The 25,255-nt window shown below is 43.2% G+C and overlaps 1 protein-coding gene across 2 annotated transcripts in view; it reads left to right on the forward strand.

Annotated features, from left to right (window-relative positions):
* LOC135216059 (uncharacterized) overlaps positions 1–13,826 on the forward strand; it is a 66,146-nt gene extending 52,320 nt beyond the window's left edge. For both annotated transcript variants that reach the window (XM_064251037.1, XM_064251039.1), the window contains 7 exons: positions 1,194–1,691; positions 2,691–2,789; positions 4,397–4,555; positions 4,836–5,013; positions 9,317–9,405; positions 9,941–10,110; positions 11,351–13,826. In XM_064251037.1, the coding sequence (XP_064107107.1) occupies positions 1,194–1,691; positions 2,691–2,789; positions 4,397–4,555; positions 4,836–5,013; positions 9,317–9,405; positions 9,941–10,110; positions 11,351–11,504 (1,347 nt within the window). In that variant the 3' untranslated portion in view covers positions 11,505–13,826. The remainder of the gene's footprint in view (positions 1–1,193; positions 1,692–2,690; positions 2,790–4,396; positions 4,556–4,835; positions 5,014–9,316; positions 9,406–9,940; positions 10,111–11,350) is intronic.
* The last annotated feature ends 11,429 nt before the right edge of the window (positions 13,827–25,255 follow it).

Genomic DNA, 25,255 nt, shown 5'->3' on the forward strand with positions numbered 1-25,255 from the left:
GCACTTTGAGAATATTGGCCACTCTAAACTACGGTGCCAAAGCTCAGACTGCTTTAGCCAGTCACTCTTGTCAACTGAGCTGGAAAAATAGTGGCGAAGAACCAGTGCTTGTTTCGCTTTACCAAGTCAATAATAGAGAAAGGTATATTTACATTGCTGATAAACTCCACAACTTCTCTGAATACTGATGCTTCCACTATCCACTGCAACAGAATGACAGACTTGCCTTGCAAACTGAAAGGTAAGTAGATGGACGACGTACAACCGAAAATTTCCTTTCGATATGCAAATGATATGTTGAAATGATGCAAGGGATATATTGCAAGAAGCCTGTATATGTACTTCGGGTGGAGGTAATCAGTCATGAATGCTGTTCTGTAGCACGGTGGAAACAGTCACCTGCACCTGTTATGTTTCAAAAACACGTATTTGAAAACACATGACTGAAGCTACGCATTTCTAGAATCAGTATGATTCTACTGAAAGAAAAATAAACAAGTTGCATTATTTATATTCGCCCTTTCCTTTCCTTTCTTTTTCATAATTTGTCACCTTTCGTGGGTATTTCAAATGGCTGTGTATGCATGTTATCAGGGGCACCAAAGAGAAATGCATGTGGCATAAGAAACTCGAAATATAACACTAAATCTTCAGGTTTATTCTCGTTTTCAGGGAAATGAGTAACGGAAAATGATTTCTTGCCAGTGCACACTTAATTATATTCTAACTTTTGGAAAGGATCACCACGGACGACATCTTCTGAAATATAATGCTGTCAAAACCAAATCTTTTGCAAGTGTAATTGGCAGTCTAAAGCAACTGTGTCTTAGCTGATAATCAGCCTACAGTATTGATAATTTTAATGAACAAAATAAAAAAAAACTGACGTAAAGTAATGAAGTGCTTCCATGATCACGAAATATTTGTCTTTTTTTTATTGTGTGTACTTGGTCGACTGGCATAACTAAAGTAATAAATAATTTCGTGCGGTCTATGGATGGTCGTCTCATCATTTCACAAATATGTCTTGCGTTGACTTCATTCTTCATAAAGGACGTTTCAGGGTTTAGAATTTTGTTGCTTACAATGAAAAGTAGCCGGTTTAAAAGTCATTCTGGGATTCACAGAGTCATATTCAATTATTCCCATTGTTATGTAGTATATAACTTATGACACTTGATTTTCCATACCAGGTGGTAAGCTACAGCTACCTGGCTGCTCCCAACGGAAACTCTCGCTCTGACACATCCCGAGGCAGCTCTTCAAATGATGTCGTGTACGGAACAGGATCCGCAGCTAAGCCGCCATCTCAGGGCGCTTCTGCGGGCGTGTCCCTCCATACGGTGGAGGCTCCATCTCTCGTAACGGCTGAGAGCGTCAGTGTCCCTGTGCAACATCAGCCTGTCCTTGTGCAACGCCAGGATGCCCCTGTGCAACACCAGTCTTTTGAACCATCTCTGAATGTCATAGGGGTATCTGCCTCCAATGATGTCGCGACTTCGTTGTCGAATCCCGTTCCCTTTGGGCCCGCGTCTAATCCTTCTGAAAGCTTCGCCGTGCACCAGGTCCCACTCCATGAACATGGTCACAGTCAGTTCCACCACCTGCCCATCACCCCTCCCCCACACGCCCCACCTACTGTTTTCCAGGCCGATCACAGCAACTTCATAATTAAGGACACTACTTTCCAGGTAATTTTCCTTTGCATTTTCTTTGAATTTTCTGTGGGTTTTTAAGCAGGTATTGTACAAGCAACAGAACCGTATTTCGCTCCTTTGCTGAATTTGTAATGCTAGCAAATAGTAATAGCTCTGTAGGTTCATGAGTCACTAAATGATATAAAATCAAATTATTAGAATTCAACAGAAACCAGATTCCATAGCATATTATACGAGTAGTCAATGAATAAACCTAGTGCCTGGCTCTGCTGCAGGTCACAATTTTACAGAGGTGTTCACGCACTTAATGACTGAAGTATTTTTGTGTACCTTGACTATAGTTCTCATGACAAAGATTAAAAAATGTTACATGGCAAAGTTTCGAATGTGTTCTGTTAACATGAATGTCACATCCTGCAATTCACGTTAGTCCGAAAGATGCCTGTGGATGGATTTCTAGGAACTAAGGGACTTGTTAGGAATTCTCAGTTTACGAACAAGTAACATTGCTGATATTAAAAGGCACTCTATTTGAGTCTTATATTTGACATCTGCCCTACTGAGCTGCAGACCTCAGACGTGCACCTAATTTTTTGTGTAAACGAAGGGCCTCAAACTAGATTTGCTACACACTCATTCCAAGTTATCGCCATAGCAGACTACAGGAATTGTTTTTGGCAAGTGGCTTTCATCGCCAAACAGCTTAATATGCACTATGGCGAATACTACTTTCTTACATTACAGAAAAATAACCCTGACTATTGTCCTAATACAGAGTTCGAAAGATACATCTAACTTATTATTTTAAAAAAATTGCTGAGGTTAGAATCTAGCTGTTGTGCAAGCATTACACAGTACCCATAAAAGTTCCAAAGAAAATGTACTATTAAATTGCAGTGCATCACAATCATGTAATGCAGTAGTGTTAAAATGTTAGGATTCTGATTTATATTTCTTACTCTGTTACAGGGAAACGAAACAACACCTTCCTTTTTAAATTAAAATATTTTCATGATTCCCGTTCATCCACAGGCTCACCCCGGGGCACCCACGTTCACCATCCCTATTCCAATTCCAACGCAACAGGCGCAATCCATACGTCGTCGCCCCTTCCACAGGAACAATATTAAGGTAACAAGGAATATTGGAGGATGAAAGGCACAAAGGCAGGTAAAGAGGAGAAAGGCCACGAGGGGTAAATGATAAGAGGACAAGACAGTCCAAATTGTGTAATTTACTTTTGTAAACAGTTCGCTATGAACGCAACATAAAGTGAAATTATATACTCTTTCATGAACTCATGAACAAAAGTAACAGTTTAGGAAAACCTACTTCTAACACAGTCACACGAAAGACCAAGTAGTTTTCTATATATGCAAAACTGCAATAAACATGAAAGTGAAACAAGATGACCAAGAGCAATAATGATTTGAACAAAGAATTTGGACAAGAGATGCAAAGCTAGAGAAATAGTCCAATGACAAAATAAAATTCTGATTAGCAACACCATTGGACGTAGCAAAACACTTCAAGATTCATTCATTGTTCTTTGAGCCAAATGTAGAATTAGATGGTTATTAAACATGAGTTATTTTCATTGAGAGGGACGAGTGCAAAACTTGCTGTAAATCCCGGTAGTAAAGACAAGAGCTCTTCGCAGGTCTTAAGCCGCCGTACTTCCTATAACCTGTCTCGATTCTATGCCTTTGACTTTGAACTGAATTATTGTGTGAATATAAATCAGTAATCACATTGTTTCAAGTCCAACCAATCTCTTGTATCTATTCCCATACACTATGTATTCCCTGTCGCTCCCCTCCGTCAGATTAGATTTTTCTGTCTTTTGGATTTTCATCATAAGCTGTACCTTGCTAACAACAAACAATTGCTAAAATGAAGGTGAATTTCAGCAGGTAATGAATTACAATTTTATGACTACCATTCACTATTTTTATTTTCTCATATTACACACCTGCTATTAAGAAAGTAGAATGTAAAAACATTGTACCATCTTGTTTTTATGTATTTCTCTGTGTTCTATGTAACTTCATACAACCCTTTTCCGTCATTCAACCGTTTTCTAGAAGTCATATCCTTTTAACCCAATTCCCTCCTTCCTGTACTTTTAAAATATATCTTCTCTACTGTGACAAATCTTTGCAGCAATAAACTCAACTGATATACACACTGTCGTATCCTTTTTCCCATCAATATAAGTTAAGGGACTCCGGACTAAACACAAAGCATTCTGCAAATATGACTGGCTGAAGTCTTGCACACTTCTTTCAACATTCTTCGAATCGTAGTTCACTTTCTATTTTTACTTCTAATCAAGTCTGTGATGTGAAGGGTGACCAGTCAAATCCCTCCGCACATTTATTTTTCCACATAATTTCATCCTGGCTTAATTCTTCGGCTCCATCTTACCTAAATTTTAAGAGGTTTTCAATTTTGCGACGTGACAAAAATCTTCAAAATCTTTACAGAGTAAGGATATATAAATATGTCTAATCTGTCAATACGACAACTTTAGGAGTTGGGACTTTCTCTGCCTGTTCTGTACTCCTGACAGAATCACGAAGTTATTTCATATTAATTCTTGTGACATAATACAGAACCTTTCTTGACATGCGGCTCCTGTAACGAGCTTCATTCTAGCAGTAGCCTTAGCAGGATCAGGACATTATGCCCTTTGTGCAAAATATCTTTTCAATAACGTGTACTCGTAACGACCACAGGCTTCTTCAGAAGTTGTAGAACATGCGCTGTCTGCCACAGGAGATCTCTCCTATACCAGTTACGACCCGTACGACATTGTGCAAGAGCCCTCGACTAAGAAGCCTATCTATAAGAAGATGATTGAACCCTTCATGAAGGCCGGAGAGAAACTCTATGAGGTAACTTTTCGTTACTCTTTTTTTTATGTAGTGGAGAGAAATATACAGAGGCAGACTTAATAAAAGGAAAAACTGAATCACACCTGCAATCAATTCTTCAAAACAAATAGGTTCACTTTACTTATTCTATCCCTGAATTCGCCCTGGGTTTTATTATCAAAGGTCACTGACGGCGAATATCTCATTAGTCGACTCATAACTACTTCGAACGCCCATCATTGTACTAGTTGGCTTCTCCAGCACTGGACCCGATTAAGAGCTTCTAAATTTTCCTTTCCAGATGGCATCTCCTGTACTGGACCCAATGTTCAACGTTGGAAGCAGGATTTCCCACAGCCTGGGAATTCAGAGCGACTCGGAGCCATTTTCCCTGTTGAGTATGAACGATTACATCAGCAGGACAGTGGACGGCGGGGGTGTTCCAGTGGTGGCTGGAGTTGCTGCCCTGACTGCCATTGGTGAGTCTCTAGGAGCCGAGCAAAGAAAAGCAGTAACCTTGCGTGGTCAGGAGAAATATTAGTTTTCAATGGTTTTATTGGTTGTGTCGCCTAATTCACATGCTGTGCTAGGTTTAGCCAGTTACTAACATTCTCTGTGTTTGATTTGATTTATATAGATTTTTGGCATTATGCCAAGCAATGAACTAAGGACATTCAGCGCTGAAACGGAAATTGAGAGTAAAAGGTTTGAAAGGTGTTACAGGAGGAAAACCTCGCAGTTGCACAATGAAACAATTGTTAGGAGAGGTTAGACAGTAAGATGGAAGAAAGATAATCTGAACGGAGATACAGTAAAAGCAGTGAAAGTAGTTGCAGCTAGGGGCCGAAGTGATGCTGCAAAGAACCTTAAATAATGCCAAGGTGCAATGACGGTACTACTCCCCTACAGAGGCTGTGTTGCTATGAGTACTGTTTGGGAGTGTTAGTGGTTCTCAACAGCACTTCCGTTTCAAGTGTTGTAACCGCTATATCATCTCAAGCGCCCCATTCACTTGCCATACGTTGGGTGTTAACCAAATAAGCGGATAAGCTTAAGCAACAAACTGTGCAGGGGCCTCCGTATCATGCCCTCCTTCAGTTTAAGGAGGATACAGTTTAGCACACTTTACTGTTTTCTTTTTCTGTTTTTTTGTGGCGTCTGTGTCTATTTAATAGCCGCTTGTCTGATTATGTATTACTCACTTATTTTTAGTATTGCTCCTATCCTATTGCTTTTCATCAACTAACACATGTTAACTAAATTTTGGAAGACTGTCACGTACGTAAATAGCCTGTCGCCTTGATCTATAATTATAACCATAATCAACATCATCATCATAATAGTATATGAACTCACTAGCTTTTAAATCTTTTCCACTGCTCATAAGCCACAAAGGGCATTACTTTAATTAATAACCGACACAAGCGGACCACAAACACAAAGCTTCATAAACTCTACAATACCTAAATTGAGAGAGAAGAGAAAACCAATGCTAAATATCGTATGAAAAATAGAAAAAACGAATAGAATAATTAATGGACTGAAAGCACTCAGTGTGAATATTAAGTACTTTTATGAAATTATGAAAATCAAGCAAAAGAACGTATCCCTCTGAGGTAACATTACAAGTACTACCTAAAATATCACTGTACCATCATTCATAACGCTGCCACGTATGTCCAGGAACTTGACAGCGATGGAAACGAAAACCCTATGTTACTAGGTATTGTGACATTGTGGAGCCCGCAGTAAATGTGAAATCTGACGCGCTGCGAAACAAAATGCTGCTGTCAATTCCAGGAACACAGAAAAAAAGGTGAAGACCGAAGTTCCATACTGAAACAGCTTATGAAAAATGGCCAACAACGAATATATCTTTTAACAATGAGTAGTTTGATTATATTGCTTCATATGCGAAAAACAATTCAATTTCCTCGTCCCATGAAAAGAGAGATCATTTCTCTCCATTTCCCGAAGTAAGGGAATGCTTGAGGCGATAATGCCGAACTGTAGCGAAACTTTCCACAATGTGAGACTGTTTAGTTCCCTTTTAACATCTCCTCCATTATTATTTTAATATAGAATACGAAATTTAGTGCAATTATATAACAGTAGAACACAACAATCAACATTTTTGACCTCTTTTCTTCTCCGTAATCCCTTACCTCTAAAATGTCTTACTTTTCCTTGTGTTCCCAGTTATTTAAGGTTCTTCACTTTTTTCATTCCTGTAAAGGTGCCTCCACACGACCGAACAACGTCCGACGGGCAAACATTTTTACTATATCATAGGCGAAGCAAGATGACGTCATAAGCGTTGAAACGATGGAAGCAGGTCTGGCTACAAACAGTGGTACCAGATGAGGTTGCATACCAATGTTTTTACTCTGCTCACAAGGCAAAGAATGCCAAACAAATATTTGGTAACAATGTCCGTCGGCCATTGTTCGACCGTGTGGAGGCACCTTTCGAGATTACTGCTACGCTGGGGCTCTAACTGCTCTACTATGAGATTCAGGGCCTCTGAAACACGGTTTTTTCGCAATAACTTTTTATCTATGCATTTCATAAATATAACGCTTATTCAGAATACATATTATATCTACACATAAATTTTGACTGTATTCTGCATTACGTAGGTTGAATAAATTTGGTACTTATAATGTAAAAGTGACTTTTTTTGAAGACGGGCCAACTTACTCAGAGATAAGGTTTCGAACGCACTCGTTACGTAACTTATGACAGCATTTCTTCCCTCTTTTTCGATGGATGATTGGCTATACGTAACGAAGGCTAAACCTCTGGCAACAATGACATACAAATTTAAATACAAGCAAAGCAGTACACCTTTATGAACTCTGGAACCTCTCCATTGATAATTATCATAATGAACAAACCAACAAAATATGTTAATAAATACAAAAACACTTCGATTATTAGTCTAACTCCCAAAATAGGTTTCCTAAGAAATTACAGTCTACTTTATAGGTCACAATCAGATTGACAAGATGTAGGGAATAGTTGGTAATTTTCAAAAACATAGTAGACAAGCTTGATTTGATAACTGCTATATCCAATGTCAAACAATTTTTATTTATTGGCTATCTACCTATTTAATGAAAAAAAAATAGCAGGTACCGTATATTGGCTTTAAACCTTCACCAATAATTATCGTCAGAATGATGACTTCATGAGGCTCCACCCACTTTCGCCTCGTTATAATTCAGGATAACACTGAAGGCTACCATGGGCATTGTTGGATTAGAAAATTTAACTTATGGCTATAAAAACTAATTTCTCGAGTAGTTGTAAGAAGTGCTAAATGATCCTCAAGGATCCCAGCAGTTGGCCTAAACGTTTAATTCATGTATATTACTGCTATACTGTTGCGGCACTACTGCTACAGTGGTATTACTACGCTAGCACTGATTCCCCACCCGCATCTATGTATCGTTCCGCCATTCATAAAGTCTTTGGGTTTCAGAGCCAATGGAGTTTCTGTCTAGTGGATGGGCGGGGCAACATTTCGTCAAAAGGACTGTTTACCTTGCTTACGTAATGAATGTTTTTCGACTCTTGGCTCGTAATCATTGGCCATGGCGTCGGCTAGATCTTTTTTACTCTATAAAAATTAAAACTATCGGGTTTAGGTTATTGATAATGCTGACAAAATTTGTGTGTGGTTGTAAAATATACATATGTCAACTTTCAGCTACATCCGATGCTTTGACAAGGAGCAAAGTCCAAAAAACCGTGTTACAGAGACCCTGAATCTCATAGTAGATCTATATTACCTGTATATATCTCCATACTTAATTAACCTCATTTAACTTAACTCTTCATTTCCTCATCCCGCTACCTGCTGGTTTTGTTTCTACTTCTGACCCTCCTATACCCACCAAGACCCCGTTATTTGGCATACTTCCCATTTACCTCCTGCACTTTCATCATAACCCTAAAAGATATCTCTTTATTTCAATCTTCTTGTGCGCTCTTGTTGATTTCTTCTCGTGACTTATTTGGAGCGCTACATTTACAGCGACATTTCGCCCCCCTCCTCTTCAGTTTTAATGTATACCTATCTGCTTTAATTGTATGAAATAATGATTGAATACTCCTCCAGATATTCCTTTCACCATGACATCCATCAATTTGTTATGCCATCTACTCAGTAGTACCACATAATCTACAAAACTCTTTTCCTCGCAATTTTCTATTTTCCAAGTATAGGTACATATGGACAATTTTCCTTGGAAACTACGTATTTCTAACATTCAAGTCCCTTTCCAAAATCATATCAATAACTTCATTCCCATTTAAGCAAGGGATTCCAGGGCTGCTAAATTCTACGTGTATTTCAGTCACTTACCTTGTTGATTATCCAGACCCATCGTCCAGGATGTGCCACTGGTTCGGGATACAAATTTAATAAATCACAAGGATGGGAAGGTTGTACTGTGGAGGGTTGATGACCCCTTTTCGGGAGGAAATACCCTTCGTTGGTAGAGGAGCTACTTCTATTGAGGCCAACTGTAGTCACAGTCAATTCTGTAAAATGCCAAGAAATTCAATTAACAGCTTTCACGGCTACGGACATGAAGTTCACACTCATAACCAGTATTGTTACTGCAAGAAAATAAAACAAGGAAATAAACTTAAACATACACATCTGTGAATATACATTTGTGTGTTTGTGTGTGCGTACACATACAGATTGATTTGTTTATGTCAATTCTATGTTATGGGGCGTCTAAACCCAAATTCATTCTGCCACTTTTCCAGCGATTGGCGCCATTGCTGTGGCCTCCTCGACTAACGTCACCATCGGAAAGCGCTCTCTGGGTGACCCAGTGGAAGATTTCATGTACCAGGTAAGAAAATGTCTTCTCATCTTGTTCATTGGCATACTAGGTATCAGTAATTGATCATTTTTTCATGGAAATGATGGAAATGACTTCAGTCAATATTATCTAACATTATCCAACCAGCAAATTTGTTAACAGAAAAATAAAGATGAATAAAATCAGGTTAATAATCCATTCCAAAGCAGCTTTGTACCTTAATCAGATTTATATTAGAGAAAAGCTGATCCCTCTATATATTTCTCAGCTGTAAGCCATTTTCCCTATCAGGGGATGGTTCCCAAGGACAGAAAAGAAAGAAATCGCTGCCACGCTTACACCTAAACTGCTGCGTCTACGATAACACTGGAATCATACTCTGTCCCAACACGAAAGTAAAATGACGGCGCAAGTTTGATTAAGAAAACTGAAACACTGCATTAAGAAAAATGATCTGGTCTTGTGAAGTCAACACAGTGGTTTTCCTTTCATTCCCCGTACATAAATGTTTAACATCCAAAAATATATTTATAAAAATATATTTATGTTCATGATCATCCCACAGATGCTAGATCCATACCCCACGAGAGAGCCAACACTTCTGGACCGTCTGGAACAATATACGTCCTGGACAGAATCGAAATGCTCCAAGAGGATTTTCTGTGACGTCATGACCTACGTTGGGGACGACTACCTCTACAACGTCGAGAAGCGTTTGGATATGTTCCTGAGAGTGTGAGTTGAAAGAGTAGTTTGTTAAAAATTCGTACTTTTTATGCTTCTACGACCATAGCCATTCTTGATGTTTCAAAATTTTCAAGAGGGAAGTACAAGATGAAAATACCATAGAGATAGCTTTGTTATCTTTCCTTCGTGTAAATCTAAAGAAAATGTACGTTATGTAAACTTCAGGATAGATTCTACTTCGTGAACACGTATTAGAATAAGAATATCAAGATTCGCGGCTGTTGAAAAGGTGTTAACAATATGGGCATCTTACATTTCAAACCAATACAATGAAGGTTGGAAAGGTTAAGGCTGGCCACCTTCGTTAACAAAATGAAGTTGGTATGGGAATTACAGAACCGGGCAAAAGAGTACTAGACAGAACTGGAACAAGATTCAGCTCCTGAAGGAATCGTGTTGAAATTCACTCGACATTGGATGCCTTGTGATTCTGAAATGGACGGGTATGTTAGCAACGGGTGACATAATAGTAGGCCAATTAACAGAGGGCTAAATAAGGGAAGAGCTACTTGATGTATACGAAACAAAGAAGGTGGATTTATTTACGTATTTACAAATCCATAGGGACATAAAAGGGGAAAAAGATAGGGATGAAGGAACTTAAAAGATTTAGTTATTCAGATCAATAACTGTCTTCCACTTTCAGCCGACTTTTGAAAGTAAAAACTAATATTATCGGATTTTACTTAGTAATTGGTGTAATAGCATGAGAATTTGCTCTCACTCTTTTAGATGCCTTATGTAATTGCATTTTTCATAACTCAGTGTTCTCTTTGCGAGTCTGAACGGTCGGAGCATTTTTGAATACTTGGACCGCCAAGGCACAGATAAAGTTCCAAGACTCTTTAGCCTTATGAAAACACATAGTACAATCAACTGCTCTAATGAGGAGGTAAAGACTAATTCCAGCTTAATAAAAAATATATATATATTTAATTCTAGTCGCTTTCATGAGGGTTTGGTCATCAAACTTCATAAACATTATCACCTCTAGAATTGTCCTCCATCATAATTATAATAGAATCCATATGAAATAACGCCGTTTTGTGTCAGCTTAATTTAGGATGAAATCGCTTCCACCCAATATAACATTAAGAAAAAAAATTAGACAATTTTATTTAAACCGTGCTGAAGAGTACGTGAAAATTCGCATATTATGATTTGACCCAAAGTAAGATTATCTGCAGCTTAAACAGCTTCTTTCAATGAGGTGTTTTATGCTTTCCAGACTGAACAGAGGCAGCGCAGAGGAATCAGCATTGAAAAAGACAGCCAATGACGTCATGTCAGCCGTACGGAGTCACAACTGTGGAGTTTTCAGTTGCGGCGGGAGCGGTGTTGATGCGTCGCAAGTCTCTCATTCTTCATCGGGCCCACGGTAGTGGTCCCAGGTTGCTGTTAGATCTCATTTTTGTTTCCTTGTGGGTATATCACGTCACAAGACAGACACCATAACTTCTCTTCTGGGGCATCTGATTAATGGAGGAGTTTCATAGGTGGCTGTTGTACAGACATGTATAGAACCACGGGAAAGGATTTTGAATTTGCGTTGGTCACAACGGCGGTCTCTACGGTCCCTTTACACTAGCTGACCTGTCCAGCGACACATCGGCTGCTGCGTCTGTCAAGACTTTACATTACTCAGACAACATGTGAATTCTACCCAAGAGATCTCATTTTGAAGACTTAACGACAGATGTTTCAACATGTCAATTGGTCGTTAACACCCTGTACATTTAGATACCGGTCGATTCGACACGCAAGACAGGCAAACCTCTGACAAGTACGCTAATGTGAAGGACCCTTAAAAGGAGATTTTTTATTCTCTTCATCGATGGTAGGTAGAGCACTTCAGTCCTAGGTGCCTCATGAGGTAAACAGAAACTACTAATTTATTTATTTGATCTTTGAAATCTCTCCCCGTTTCCATTACCTTTACAGTAATGTTCAAGCACTTCACTTTTTTTCACAAACTGATCCCATGTGTACAAGGCTAGTCCATTGCTGTTGGGTCAATGATGTGTTTTGTTTGTCAGTATTTGTTGTTTTTACTTAGGAAGTAACTGTATAAACTGTTGTATTTTACTTAGGAAGTAACTTTATAAACTGTTGTATATTTTTCTGAAACTTTTCACCGTATATTTTTCTGAAACTTTTCACCGTAACTCAAGTTTGGGGAAGATAACTATATAAAAAGTATATATAATACTACAGATTTGGATGGTGTGAGCTGGGCAGATGAAACTTAGCGCTCACTTGCTGAATAGATTCCTGCTCGTGTAGTTAAAGAGATATTAGAAAACTTTCCTGTTATCAGTAAAGTTGTATAAACTATAAAAGTGACATCAAGAAGGAAAAATCAGTGACGTTCTGACCACAGAATTCACCTGCAGTGGTAAACAATACACACTGCATTCCTCAGAACGGGTACTAAGTTTTATAGAAGACTTTAGTGGATATGAAAGAAGCGGATGCAAATTTCTTAATTACATCTACCAAATTTAATCACTTTCAGTCGTGGCATTTTGGTACCTGGCTATGCCACTACTCTGAGATCCAACCTCTGACCGTTACAAAGATAATGAAACTACAAATCACAAGCAAGCAGCTGAACTACCCCGTTTATGGATGAAGTGCCTAGTTAGCAGTGACAGGTCATAGTTCAACAGTAAAGCTATATTTCATAGCCTTCCCTTAAACATGAGTGTACTAAGATTCTCTCAAGTTGTTTTTTCCTGTGTGGGTGCTCAATCGACCCGAGGAAAATATGGTTCAGATTCCTGTACAGTCGTACATCCAATCTGGATGTTTGGCTGGAAAGTACAATATTTTGTAAATATGCATTGTTACCATTATATATAACCGTTCTCTTGTTCCTGTACGCCATATTGTGCAGACACTTGCCATATGTTATATTGTTTCCACTTTTGTAATATATTATAATTATCGTCACAATCTAGTTTTGTTTGTAGAATCTCATACTTCACTTGATCCAGTCGTTTTTCAGTAAGTCTACTGCACAATGCTGAGCAAATGTAAGCGTTGTTCACCAAATATTAACTATGAGTTTAAGTTTAGTTTCAGCTTATTGGACTCGGCACCTAATGACCAGTTGAAAATGATCCTCAAATATATTTTGTCCAGACTGAGGTAATTGCGATGTAGGCAGTAAAAGAAACTTCAGAAAGACGGTATGTCGCAATACAAACGTCATATACGTATCATTTATGTTGCAAAACTACTTCTGAAAAGAATTACATAATTCTCATCATTCTGAGAAAACAACAAATTGTTCCATGTTATAATTTTTTTTCCGATTCTAGCAATATTGATGAACAGTAACAAAAAACGACTCTTCTTTAATCAAATAATCCCTATTCAGAAAGGTTTCGTCCAGCAAATGATTTTATTTCTAGACTTCACAGAAAAACTCTTTCCATGACAGATCTGGGATATTTTCCTCACATAAATGAGGATCCCAATTATTAACAAAGTTCTTCATAACTGCTCCGGATTTTATTTATATATCCTCTTCTGGATAGATATTATTCATTCTTTTGAAAAACGTCTAACTTGCTGTGTTGCTCTCATCGCACAATAAAGAATACAGCGAAGATGGTTATTCTTCAAGTTCCTCCACTTTTTACGTCACCGGCTGGTCCGTGTATACTATCAAGCATTTTGTAATAAAAAGTCCTGCGTGACGTTGCCTTTTACTCTCCTTATTGAAAACGTATCCATGTGGCTCCTTCAACGCAATTTCCCTAATTGCACCGAAAGTGAACGTTCATTGGTTATTTTCACCGAATGTTTAGACGAGATAAACGTCGCAGTTCTGATGTGGCATAGACGCCGAGCTAAATTAGGTAACGAATTCTTAAGTTTTCTGGTTTTATAGTTAATTTCGTCTATTAAAAGCAGATGATAAAAGAATGCTGTATATATAGAGATCACTTACCGTATTCAGTCCCGTTTGTGGTGTCTATTTAATTACGTATTTGTTATATCGAGTCAATCGAAAAGGGAAAGAATAACAAACTGACCTCCGTTACTGAAGGCCAAAGAAACTAAGTTTAACTAAGCTTTGCACCAAGCGTTTTAAAAGTTAAGACCTATTAATTTGGTACATATGCAGGTTAAAGAAAATAAATGCACAAGAAAAATGTGTTAGTTACTCTGCACAAATGCCATGTTTTCCCACAATAGAATAGTTTATATTCGAAATGAGCCTCCCGAAATCTACATCTAAAATTTGCAGAGTTGATAGGAGACTGACAAAAATTACGTGTCATGCACTAAAAGCAATAGTTTAACAATAGTGTTACGCATATAAAATTTGTAGAATTTTCAAAATAATCAATCTTAAATCCTTCAGAATGGTTTAGTCTTGATACATGAAAGGAAGCCTTCTTCTCGAGAGCCTATTTCCTCATCAGTAAAATTATTCGTAGAGTTTAAAAGAAAGCTGGACAAAATCATTAGGACACTGTGAATGCACAGTAAAACCTGCTCCTACAGATAAGTGAGCCCACGATGTCTCCTCCGGTGGACTAACAAGTCTTTGAGACATCCTAATCCTTGTAACTCCTTGTAACACACTCTCTCATTGGACCCTCTTGGAACAAACGTGTCCCGTGGGTAGCATTACATGTCTGTCATGACCATAACATTTTTCGAGTCGTGAAGCAGCAGATAAAAGACACAACAGCAAAGAAGCCACTTAAACAAGTCCTCGTTTTTTCCCACGCGGCTGATAAAATGCAAATGAAAGCTTACAGCGAGTTACAGGACTTAATTACAGTCGTGTCTGAAGCGCAGTTTTACAGCCAAAAAGTAAAATGAAGTGTGTCTCCTAATTCCAAAGGACAACTTTTGCGTCTCAGTGTTTCACTCTACTGACTACTCACAATGGCAGCCTCCTAACTGTCGTGGGTTTGTGTATTTCTTTAAATCATTTATTGGAAATTTATTCTTTCTATGATCTGCAAATAAACCAGAACGAGATTACGTTCATATACAATGGCAATACATATTGATTTTCTTGGCTTCATGTTTGCACACGCATTGATGCAGTTATGTTTACACATTTAAAGGATAAACTTTTTTTTTTTTTTAATCAAACATATAAGTGAATTTTAAAAAATAAGGATCCAATGTCGTTCGTTATTAGCCTAATCGATTCTAATGACGGAAAGCTGTGTAATTCAATCTAATGTGGACAGTCAGACGAAGATGACCTTGAACCTCAAGCTCATCATATCATATGAGCAACAGAACTTTAAACCACACATTTTACTAAGTTTAAAATACCAATCGAGTTTTAATAATGAAAAACTCAATTCCTAAATACGATGGAGCATCACTCATCGGTATTGCTTGCTCATATTCTACATTTACATGCAAATGCAATAATAAACGGACAATAATTTTTCGTTTCTATAATAATGTGATATGTGGTAATAATGGTACTACATTAAAACACACTGTTCTAAGAGTTATGATTCCTGGACTCTGGAATTATAACTGGCTTTAATATTTATCTCTTTTTAGGTAGCAATGTCATCGCTTATGTTGCCCATGCTTTATATTATTATTATTCTCAATATCATTACTTCAGTAGATGATGAAACCTATTCACATGGAACAAGCACAAAAGACCCATTGACTTGAAATTCAAGCTTCCAAAGAACATTGGCTTCAACCTCCCACCGCAGACCACACACTGCAACAGTAACTGGTTATGATACAGAGCCAAGGATTTTTGCATAGCCCTGGCTCAGACACGAACCCTCGACGTCTGAGGGGAATACCCCGACACTAACCACTATATTGGCGGACTACCTATAAAGCATAAAGTACTGTATACAAAATGAGACATTATTTTTACTAGAAACTATTTTAGGATTATATTAAATAAAAGCACTGCCTTTCATATTCTTATGTATACAGTGCAGTACATTTCCTGATGTGGCCCCCAAACCGTGGCATTCCCTGTCTTTATCAAAGTACATAGAATGTTATTCTATATACATTGGTCATTTATACTAACTAACTAGCAGGTCAACACCGTCGCCCCAAAGTTCATAACGAGGGTTTGGTGGCCAAAGCATCCGAGCAACTCCACTATGAACTTCCGCCTTTAAAGGGGTATGCCTATAGACCATACAGATCGTCTATTTGTCTGCCACCAATGCCGGATGGCGCGGGTGATGATTCTCTCAAGGCATGTACCCAACAGGGACCGAGGTCTCTGATGGCAAGACAGAATTCTCATAGTAGTTGAATCTCAGCTAAGGAGAAACAACACTATGTGCCGTTGAAGACGAAGGTGGAAGGTGAATGCCACCTACGTCTTCACAGCCGAATCGAGAGAAAGTAATTCTCAAGATTCTGAACCTGAGCTTACAAAGAACTGAAAACGCTAAACCCGCTATTTCATTGCTGTTCGGAGAGAAGTCGTAGTTGCAACAAAAGCGGGGCTCTTTCAGTAATGAAAACACAGGGATGTACTGCCTGAAGAACTGCCTCTCATGGGCTGATCATCTTCTTCTGTCAGGCAATATACTTGGAAGTAGAGCTGGCAGGGCGGGGAACAGGCGACTGTCTTCCGTTACATCTGTAATTCTTCGGGGTGAACAATGAACAATTGCACACCTACGAATACGAGATATTTTAGAAGACAAACTCAGATGTCTGAAGAAATCATTCTGCATTATCGCAGGGGTGTGATGCAGCGGGAGACTAGGCTACAGCCTTCTGTTACCGTGCGGTAAACAGAAAGATGATAGAGTCTATTGAGATATCTCTGTCTGAAAATTCTCGCAATGTCCAAGGTGATGCAGTGGAGATGGTCATTCATGTATGCGAGAATCCCAGTCAATCAGAGACCTAAGTCTGTGATTGTCGGGCAGAGATACGGTTCGGTAGTCAATCATTGTAGAGGAGAGAGACATAATCCGACCATGCATCTCGGAGAGCCAGCTGGTACTAGGCTGCGGCAGCTGAGGCAGCCCAATACACCGTTAGCTCTCGCTCACTCGTCATCCTGAGTTTCCAGGTAATCCATTCCAAGAAGGAATGCATTCGGCTAGAACCATCGAGCGTAAAAAAATACGCTTGAGCAATTGTATTTAAACGAAACGGATATCGGTAAATACAAAAGCTGTGGGGGTGTTGTCGTAACAATACCATAAGTATCTCAAAATCGAAACTGGTAACTCCTGGGAGGTTGCAGGCAGTCCCAAGTTGCAGTTCAATTAAGATACTATTCGTCTCGGTCACAATCCGTAGAGTTAACTACGGTATGTGCCTACACCCCGGACAATTCAACTGATTAACAGAATCATGTTGCGAGGGTAATATACGTAGTATATTTGTAGGTTCCTGTACAAAGACCTCCATCCTAAATTCTTTTCCATTCGAGGAATGAGAATAAGGATTGGAAGCCGACACCCTTCATTCTCTAATCAAGAGAGTGAAGGAGAAGTCTTCCCCGAAGGAAAGCTTCAATTGTGCTAACAGAATACCGAAGACGATAGTTCAAGCCAAACTGGATGTTCCCGTCCGTTCTTCTCTATCCCAGGGTTGGTCGCCTACTGCGAGATATTCTTCCTTCAGCAGCAGTGCTTCTTCCAAACGCTAGAAATTCCAGGAATTCGAGCATTCGGCGAGATTCCCGATTATCGTGTTAACAATTATCGGGAATTCTCGTCTAGCCCACTCTGGACCGTGGTTTCGCCCAAGTGTCTGCAGATCGTAAAAAACCCAAACACTCTGAGAGTGCTAGAAATTCCGCAGAATTCTAAGCGCTCGGCGAAACCCCCACCGAATTCGTCAGACGATCATCGGTTGGTGGTCCTCCCAATTCCCATAGAAATCGAGGATGGGGCAGGATCCTTCCTCAACGTGGAATCCTGCAGAGAACTCTCTGCAGGATCCCTCCCCTTTCCCTCGTAGCCGTAAGGTGGGAGGGAAATGCAGCGATGGCCTCTCAGAGTCTGGGAAAACGTATCGTCAGGAGAAAACGTTTTCCCGAGGAGGGTTACAAACTCGTACTGTAAGTAAGGGTCTGCCGCCACCATGAACGTCGTCTGGGTGGGGCTGATCGAGCACCTGACAGGAGAGCGCCGATACCGTCCTCCGACGCGTCCCAGTCCTCGTTGAGGCCGAAACCTCTCAAGAGGACCGAAGGGGGAGCGCGCCCTGTTCTCTTGAATGCGTGGTCCAGACGGACCATCACGTGAACAGCGGTGATGGTCCCTCCAAGAGTCTGGGAAGCATCATTCGTCCTTGCCAGCCCCTCCCCCCCCCCCCCCCCCCCCACCCCCCAACCCTTACGGTCACTCCTGCTGCCTCGTTCCTCCCGGTGTAGTCTAAGAGGTTGAAGGGACAGGTGAGGGAGACCTGATGCTCCTACCCTTCCTACTAGCATGCTAGTAGGTTGGGAGGACTGCAGGCGATCACCAACCGACAGTGGCGATCGAGCTGCAGGTCTGGACCAGCGGCTTCTTGGAGAAAAGCTGGACCAAGGAACGGAGCGTCGGTCTTATGTCGAGTTGCTGGTCTGGACCAGCTGCTGGTCCGGACCAGCGGCTGGCAATCATTCCCCAGGGTCGTTGTGCTGACGAATCAGTACAATGACTCAGCAAAATTCCTCTGGATCTCAGGAGTGCCCACATCGTTGAGGAGTAGGGACCAATCAAGTCCCTACCAGCAAGAGCGATTCCCGCGACCCTCCTCCCTCAGAGGGAGGAACAGCAGCAGACCCCTCCAGGGCTCCTCCTGCTACTTGCGCCTACGACCTGGTCGATCCGAGGACCGTGCCTCAGGCATAGGGCGTCGTGGGCGGGGAATCATGGGGGGCGCGCCCCTCACGATCACTCCTTGTTATCTCGCCCTTCCTGGTGTAACCTGAGGAAGTTGGAGGAACAGGAGAGGAAGACCTGACGCTCCCCACTTGCTCGCTGGCAGAACCGGTGTGCTTGGGGGGCTGCCAACGGTGGCAATCGAGCTGCAGGCCTGGTCATGCTGCTCCCCTGGGGCGAGCGGCTGGACCGAGAACAGCGGCCCCGGTCCCGTGCGTCAGGGGAGCTGCTGCTGGTCCCCCTATCCGTCCGGTCCCGGTGGGAACGGCGGTCAGGAGACCTGCAGAGACCACTGTCGCGATGGGACTGGTGCCCATTCTCACGGCGCGTCGAACCAATGGACCCAGCCGAGGCTGGTTTCTGCGATCGAGGGGACCTCTTCCAGGACCATCACGGCAACCCTGGTAACCAGCTGGTCGCTACAAGAGCGATCGCTGGTCTAGTCGAGAGTCACCTGAGGGGCTCTCGCCAGCTTTCTGCTCTGTGCCGTGATCCTGGCGGCGAGCAAGCTCTGGCGTCTGGGTCTTGGCTGCACGGCCACCCGTGGGTGACAGTACACTCGGTACCTCTCGCGGACGAGAGGCTGAGCCGGAACCTGGTGTAGTGGCAGAGCCTCTAGCACCAGGCGAGGAAGTACCGGTGTTAGCCAGTACCCCTCTGGTCCCTGTCTTCTTCTTCCAAGCGGAAGGAGAGACGGGCCCTGTTCCTGAAGGAGCAGGAGGACCAGCGGAAGGACCCCCCTACCCACCGGAGTGGGACGGGCCCTTAGAAGTTCCCGAAGGAGCCTTCTTAGACGGGGGAGGAGGCAGCCTTCTCCTTCTGCGGCTGGGTAGCCTTGGAAGTCGAAGGGGAAGAGGCGGCAGCAGGTGACGAAGAAGACGACGAAGACGACGACGACACCTTCCTCTTCTTCCTCTTCTTCTTCGTTAGCTTCCTCAGGACAGGACGTCAGATCAGCCATCCAGGATGGAGCCGGGGCTGCTGTTGCCGAAGCAACAGGGCCCGGCTGCACCTGTCTGGACAGTCCAGCTTCTGGGGCAGCAACACTGCGGGCTGGAACGACGTCGGCAGGTGCGGGAACAGCAGGAACAGCAGCAGCGGCAGGTACGGCAGACAGGGCAGGTACTCCAGGAGACGGGGCAGCAGCCAGCAACATCCTGGGTACCGGCAGCAGGTTCAGGGCGAGCTCTTCGGGCAACGAAAGACCGGGGCTGGCAGTACAAAGAACCCGGAGGGGGAGGCACGCACATCCTGGCACAGCTGCGATCTGGCCCTGCACGGCGGCCGTTGCGTCACAGACATCACGAGAGGGGTGTAAACCAGGTGAGGAGGGGCGGCGTACCCTGGAGACGAGATCGTGTAGTGGTGGTCACCGCTCCATGGGTGACCGGCACAGCTCCACGCCAGATGCTGGAGCAGCCTGGACAGTCGGCGTGCCCTGAAGTCCCAGCGACATCCACACCTGGGCCAAGGTCGTTCCTCGCAGCAGGAGCCCTGAGGAAGCAATAGTCAGAAGTTGGGGGGGGGGGTTGGGGGGGTCCCCTTGCGCAGGGGGGGGGGGGCGGCAAGCCCCACCCCGAGCGAACGCAAGACCCCAAATACAAATGCACGTCGGGTAATGAGTCCCTCCTCTACGCTCGTTACAGATCGGGCGAAAGAAGAAGATCCCGGAAAACCTCCCGAAAAGCTCCCCCCCAAGAAGGGGAAGGTGCCATACATGGGAGCTGAGCGGGGGGGGCAGGAAGATGACGAAGTATCAGTTACCAAGGGAGTCGTGGGAGAGCTTTCCGATGACTCCTTGGCAGGCCTTCGTTTCTTCCCGCCCCCGTACAACACCCACTGCACCTCCGACCAATAGAACAAATGTTACACTGCTCGGCCCGAGAGTATTCGCACCCTCGGCACGAGCGCAAGGGGCATGAGGATCAATTCCCGGGAATGGGCAGAAACCTTGATCCATAATGGTAATAAATAAATGAAAATGAAAAAAGATACTACGCACTCACAATTTTTACTCTCACTTTCACACAAAAACAATACAACGGCTCCAATGGCCGGAGCAGCCTTTGCGACCTCGGGCACCAAGGCGTCAAAGGGAAGGGCAATGAAAATAAATGAAAATGCAAAAAGAACACTGTACTTACAATTTTTATACCCTTTCACACCTTCACCAAAAAATGGCAATTTGTCCAAAATTGCATTTTTCCTAACTATACAAACCTGAGGTCCTTTAACAATAGGAAGTAGCTAGCGGCAGCTGGAACGGTCGTAAGCTTCGAACAAGGGGAGAACGGTAGTTAACTGCTTGTCCGACAGTGCGCGCGCCCGCGCGCCTGAGAGGTGAAGAATCACTTTTGCTTTAGGCCCATGCAAAAAAATGCAGAGTGAGGGGTGGCATGAGGTGGGACTATATGTAAAGGACCTCAGGTTTGTATAGTTAGGAAAAATGCAATTTTCGACAAATTGCCATTTGTTCCGACACGAATACAAACCCTCGGTCCTTTAACAATAGGAAGACTCACTTCTTGGTGGGAGGAATCTGAGTCTTTTTGGTGAACAGACTGGTGTTCGTCCAACCTTGGAAAGCCTCCCTGGTCGTAAGAGCGAGGGAGGGGTCCAAGCCTCTGTCCAATTGATCGGGGTGTGCACCGCAGGATCAATGGTCAGACCTCTGGGCCAAGTACTAAGAGAGAGGCAAGCGTATCTCTTCGTACCAGCAAGCAAGAACTTGTTCCTGTTTGCAAGAGGCAACATAAAGTATGGGTTTTGTCTCAAGCTGGCATCCACTTCCTCCCCCTTGTTGGAGGAAGTGGTGGATATATGCTCCTATCCCTAGTGAAAGGGATAGGACGGGGCTCTGTTGAGTAGCTCACCTGCATCTCGTCCTTATCCAGCAGGGTGACGACCGTGTCCCTCTACCCAGGTATAGGGGAAGAAAAAGATGGAAGAGGAGCCAGTCACACTCTCATTCACTCATCCATTCTTACAGTCACACCAGGACTCGATGCTGTTCAGCCTGCGAGGGTCTGGGTTCGCTACACAACATGTTGAGCAGCCACCACGGGTCCCAAGGAAAAAGATCCAAGGACCTCGGGCAATATCCCGAAGGTAGAAGGAGGTGATGTGGTCTGGTTGGACCCAGACCCATGCCTTCAGTACCTGCGCCACGGAGAAGTTCTTCCGTACAAAGCAGCATCTTCTTCGCATCGAAGGCGGTGAAGTCCATTAGGGAGGGAATTGTGAACGACTCGAACCGATCGTCAGGGACCGAAGGGTTCTGAGTCTTCGCTACGAAGTTCGGTACGAAATCGAGCATCACGGATCCCCATCCCCTGGATGCTTGACTTCGCAGGAAAAGTCATGCAGTTTCCTCAGAGGAAAAGAAGGGAATAGTCGCATGACCTATCCCTCTTCTCGACTTCGGTGATGTCCAGTACCCATACTGGTCTGTCCGTTGCCACGAAGAGTCTTGCATCTCCTATCCCCATGCAGCGAAGTTCTCGGTAGTGGATAGGACATCGACACTCCATGGTGGGTGTCGATGGTATGGGTACTGTGACAAGCTATTAAGACGAAGTAATGATTGCTATGTAACAACTAAGTCCACAGCGTAGTTCGTAACTGACTCGGGTGCTCTGACAGCTGCCGACTGACTGGTTCGGTATTGGAAGTGAGGCAAGTTGTCCAAGCATCCGAGTAAGTCACGTGACCTTCGCCTTTTAAAGGGTTATGCCGAGAGACCAAACAAATAATGTATTTGTTTGTCACCAATGCCGGACAGCAAGGTGATGATTCTCTTAAGGCATATGCTCAAAAGGCGAAAGTCAATTGCCGTCTAGAGACCTAGGTCCCTGAATGCAAGACACTCTCATAGTAGTTGCGTCTCAGCTAAGGAGAAACAACACTATGTGACGTTGAAGACGAAGGTAGGCAATGAATGCAACCTACGTCTTCCAGCTGAATCGAGAGAAGTAATCTCAAGATTCTGAACCTGTGCTTACAAATGACTGAAAATGCTAACCGCTATTTCATTGCTGTCCGGTGAGAAGTCGTAGTTGCAAAGAAAGCGGGGCGTTCTTCAGTAATGAAAACACAGGGGAGAGCCGCCTGAAGAACTGCTTCTCATGGGCTGAACGTTTGGAAGTAGAGCTGGCAGGTGTGGGAGTAGGCGATGTCTTCAATCATCTGCTAATCCGGGCGTGAACAATGAACAATTGCACACCTCCGAATATGAGATATTTTGAGGACAAACTCAGATTCCGCAAAAATCATTCGCATTATCGCAGTGCGATGCAGCAAGAGACTATTACAGAATTCTGTTACCGTGCGGTAAACAGAAAGATGAAAGTCTAAGAGATATCTCTGTTGTAAATTCTCGCAATACTGAAGGCGATGAATTCGAGCGTCACAGCAGTAGATGGTCATTCATGTATGCGAGAATCCCCGTTAATCAGAGACTTAAGTCCGTGATTGTTGGGCAGAGATACGGTTGGTATTCAATCAAAGCAGGGGAGAAAGACATAACCAACCGTGCATCTCGAAGCGGCAGCTGGTACTGAGTTGCCACTGGCAATTCAATACGCAGTAGCTGTCGCTGACTCGTCATCATGAGTTGCCAAGTAATCCATTCCACGAAGGAATGCGTTCGGCTAGAACCACCGAGCATAAAAAGATATGCTCGAGCAATTATATTTAGGCGAAACGAATTTCGGTAAATACAAAAGCTGAAATGGTGTTGTTGTGACAAAACCATAAGTATATAAAATTGAAACTGGAAACTCCTGGGAGGTTGCAGGCAACCCCGAGTTGCAGTTCAATTAGAATACTCCTCGTCTAAGTCGCAATCCGTAGAGTAACTAGGATATGCGCCTACCCCTCGGACAATTCAACTGCTTAGCAGAATCATGTCGCGAGGTTAATATACATAGTATATTTGTAGGATTCTGAACAACGATCTCCATCCTAAATTCTTTTCCTTCAAGAAAACAAAATAAGAATTGGAGATCGACCACCTTCGATTTCTATCAAAGAGAGTGAAGGAGAAGTCTTCCTCGAAGGAAAGCTTCAATGGTGAACAGAATACCGAAGACAATAGTTCAAGCCAAACTGGATGTTCCCGTCCGTTCTTCTCTATTCCAGGTTGGTCGCCTACTGTGAGATACTCTTCTTTCAGCAGCAGTCTTCTTCCCAATGCTAGAAATTCCAGGAATTCGAGCATAGGCGAGGTTCCCGATTATCGCGTAACAATTATCGGGGATTCTCGTCTCGCTCACTTTGGACCGTGGTCTCGCCTAAGTGTTTGGAGATCGTAAAAAACTCCAACACTCTGAATGCGCTAGAAATTCCGTCCGAGAATTCTAAGCACTCAGCGAAACCCCCACCGAATTCGTCAAACGATATCGGCTGGTGGTCCTCTCGATTCCCGTAGAAATCGAGGATGGGGCAGGATCCCTCCTCAACGACCGGGGCTTACGTCAGGTAGGACCCGAAGGTCCCCCCGGTAGCACAGTCCCCAACGTGGGATCCTACAGAGAAATCTCTGTAGGATCCCTCCCATTTCCCTCGTAGCCGTAAGAAAAGAGGGAATGGGGGAGGAATTGGATACTCTCTCGCCTTCCCAGTGGAACTAGCAGTTGGAGAAGAGTAGGAGCAGCCATTGCCTTGCGGCGATGGCCTCTCAGAGTCTGGGAAAACGTATCGTCAGGAGAAAACGTTTTTCCCGAGGCGGGTTACGAACTCGCACAGGGTGGGGCTGATCGACACCTGACAGGAGAGAGACGATACCGTCCTCCGACTCATTCCAGTCCTCATCGAGGTCGAAACCTCTCAGGAGGACCGAAGGGTATTTAAATACGGTGTCCGAAGACATGTAGAAACGCCGCTGTCACAGTAGAGGAGGTGGAAGTAGCTTGTTCGACCGGCCAGATCTGAGAGAGCCTTCTTATCCGGAGACTAGAGACTCTGGTTCAAGACAGAATCGGCAAGCTCCGATCGCGGCAGACCCACCGTCGGTTTGGGTTCCCTCTCGGGCCCCAAAACGACTCGAGCCGAGACTTGGGCTCTGCTGGTGGGAGCGGCGATCCTTCCCCGAGGTCGTTGCGCTGACGAATCAGCGCCATAACCTCGACAAAGTTTCCTCTGGATCTCGGAAGTTATAGCATCTTGCAGGGTAGGACCGTCAAGCCCCTCGAACAAGAGCATTCCGAGAACCTCCCCCTTAAGGAGGAGGACTGCGATAGACCCCTCTCGGATTCCTCCTGCCACTTGCG

The sequence above is a fragment of the Macrobrachium nipponense genome, chromosome 6, assembly GCF_015104395.2.
Source record: "Macrobrachium nipponense isolate FS-2020 chromosome 6, ASM1510439v2, whole genome shotgun sequence".
Lineage (NCBI taxonomy): Eukaryota > Metazoa > Arthropoda > Malacostraca > Decapoda > Palaemonidae > Macrobrachium > Macrobrachium nipponense.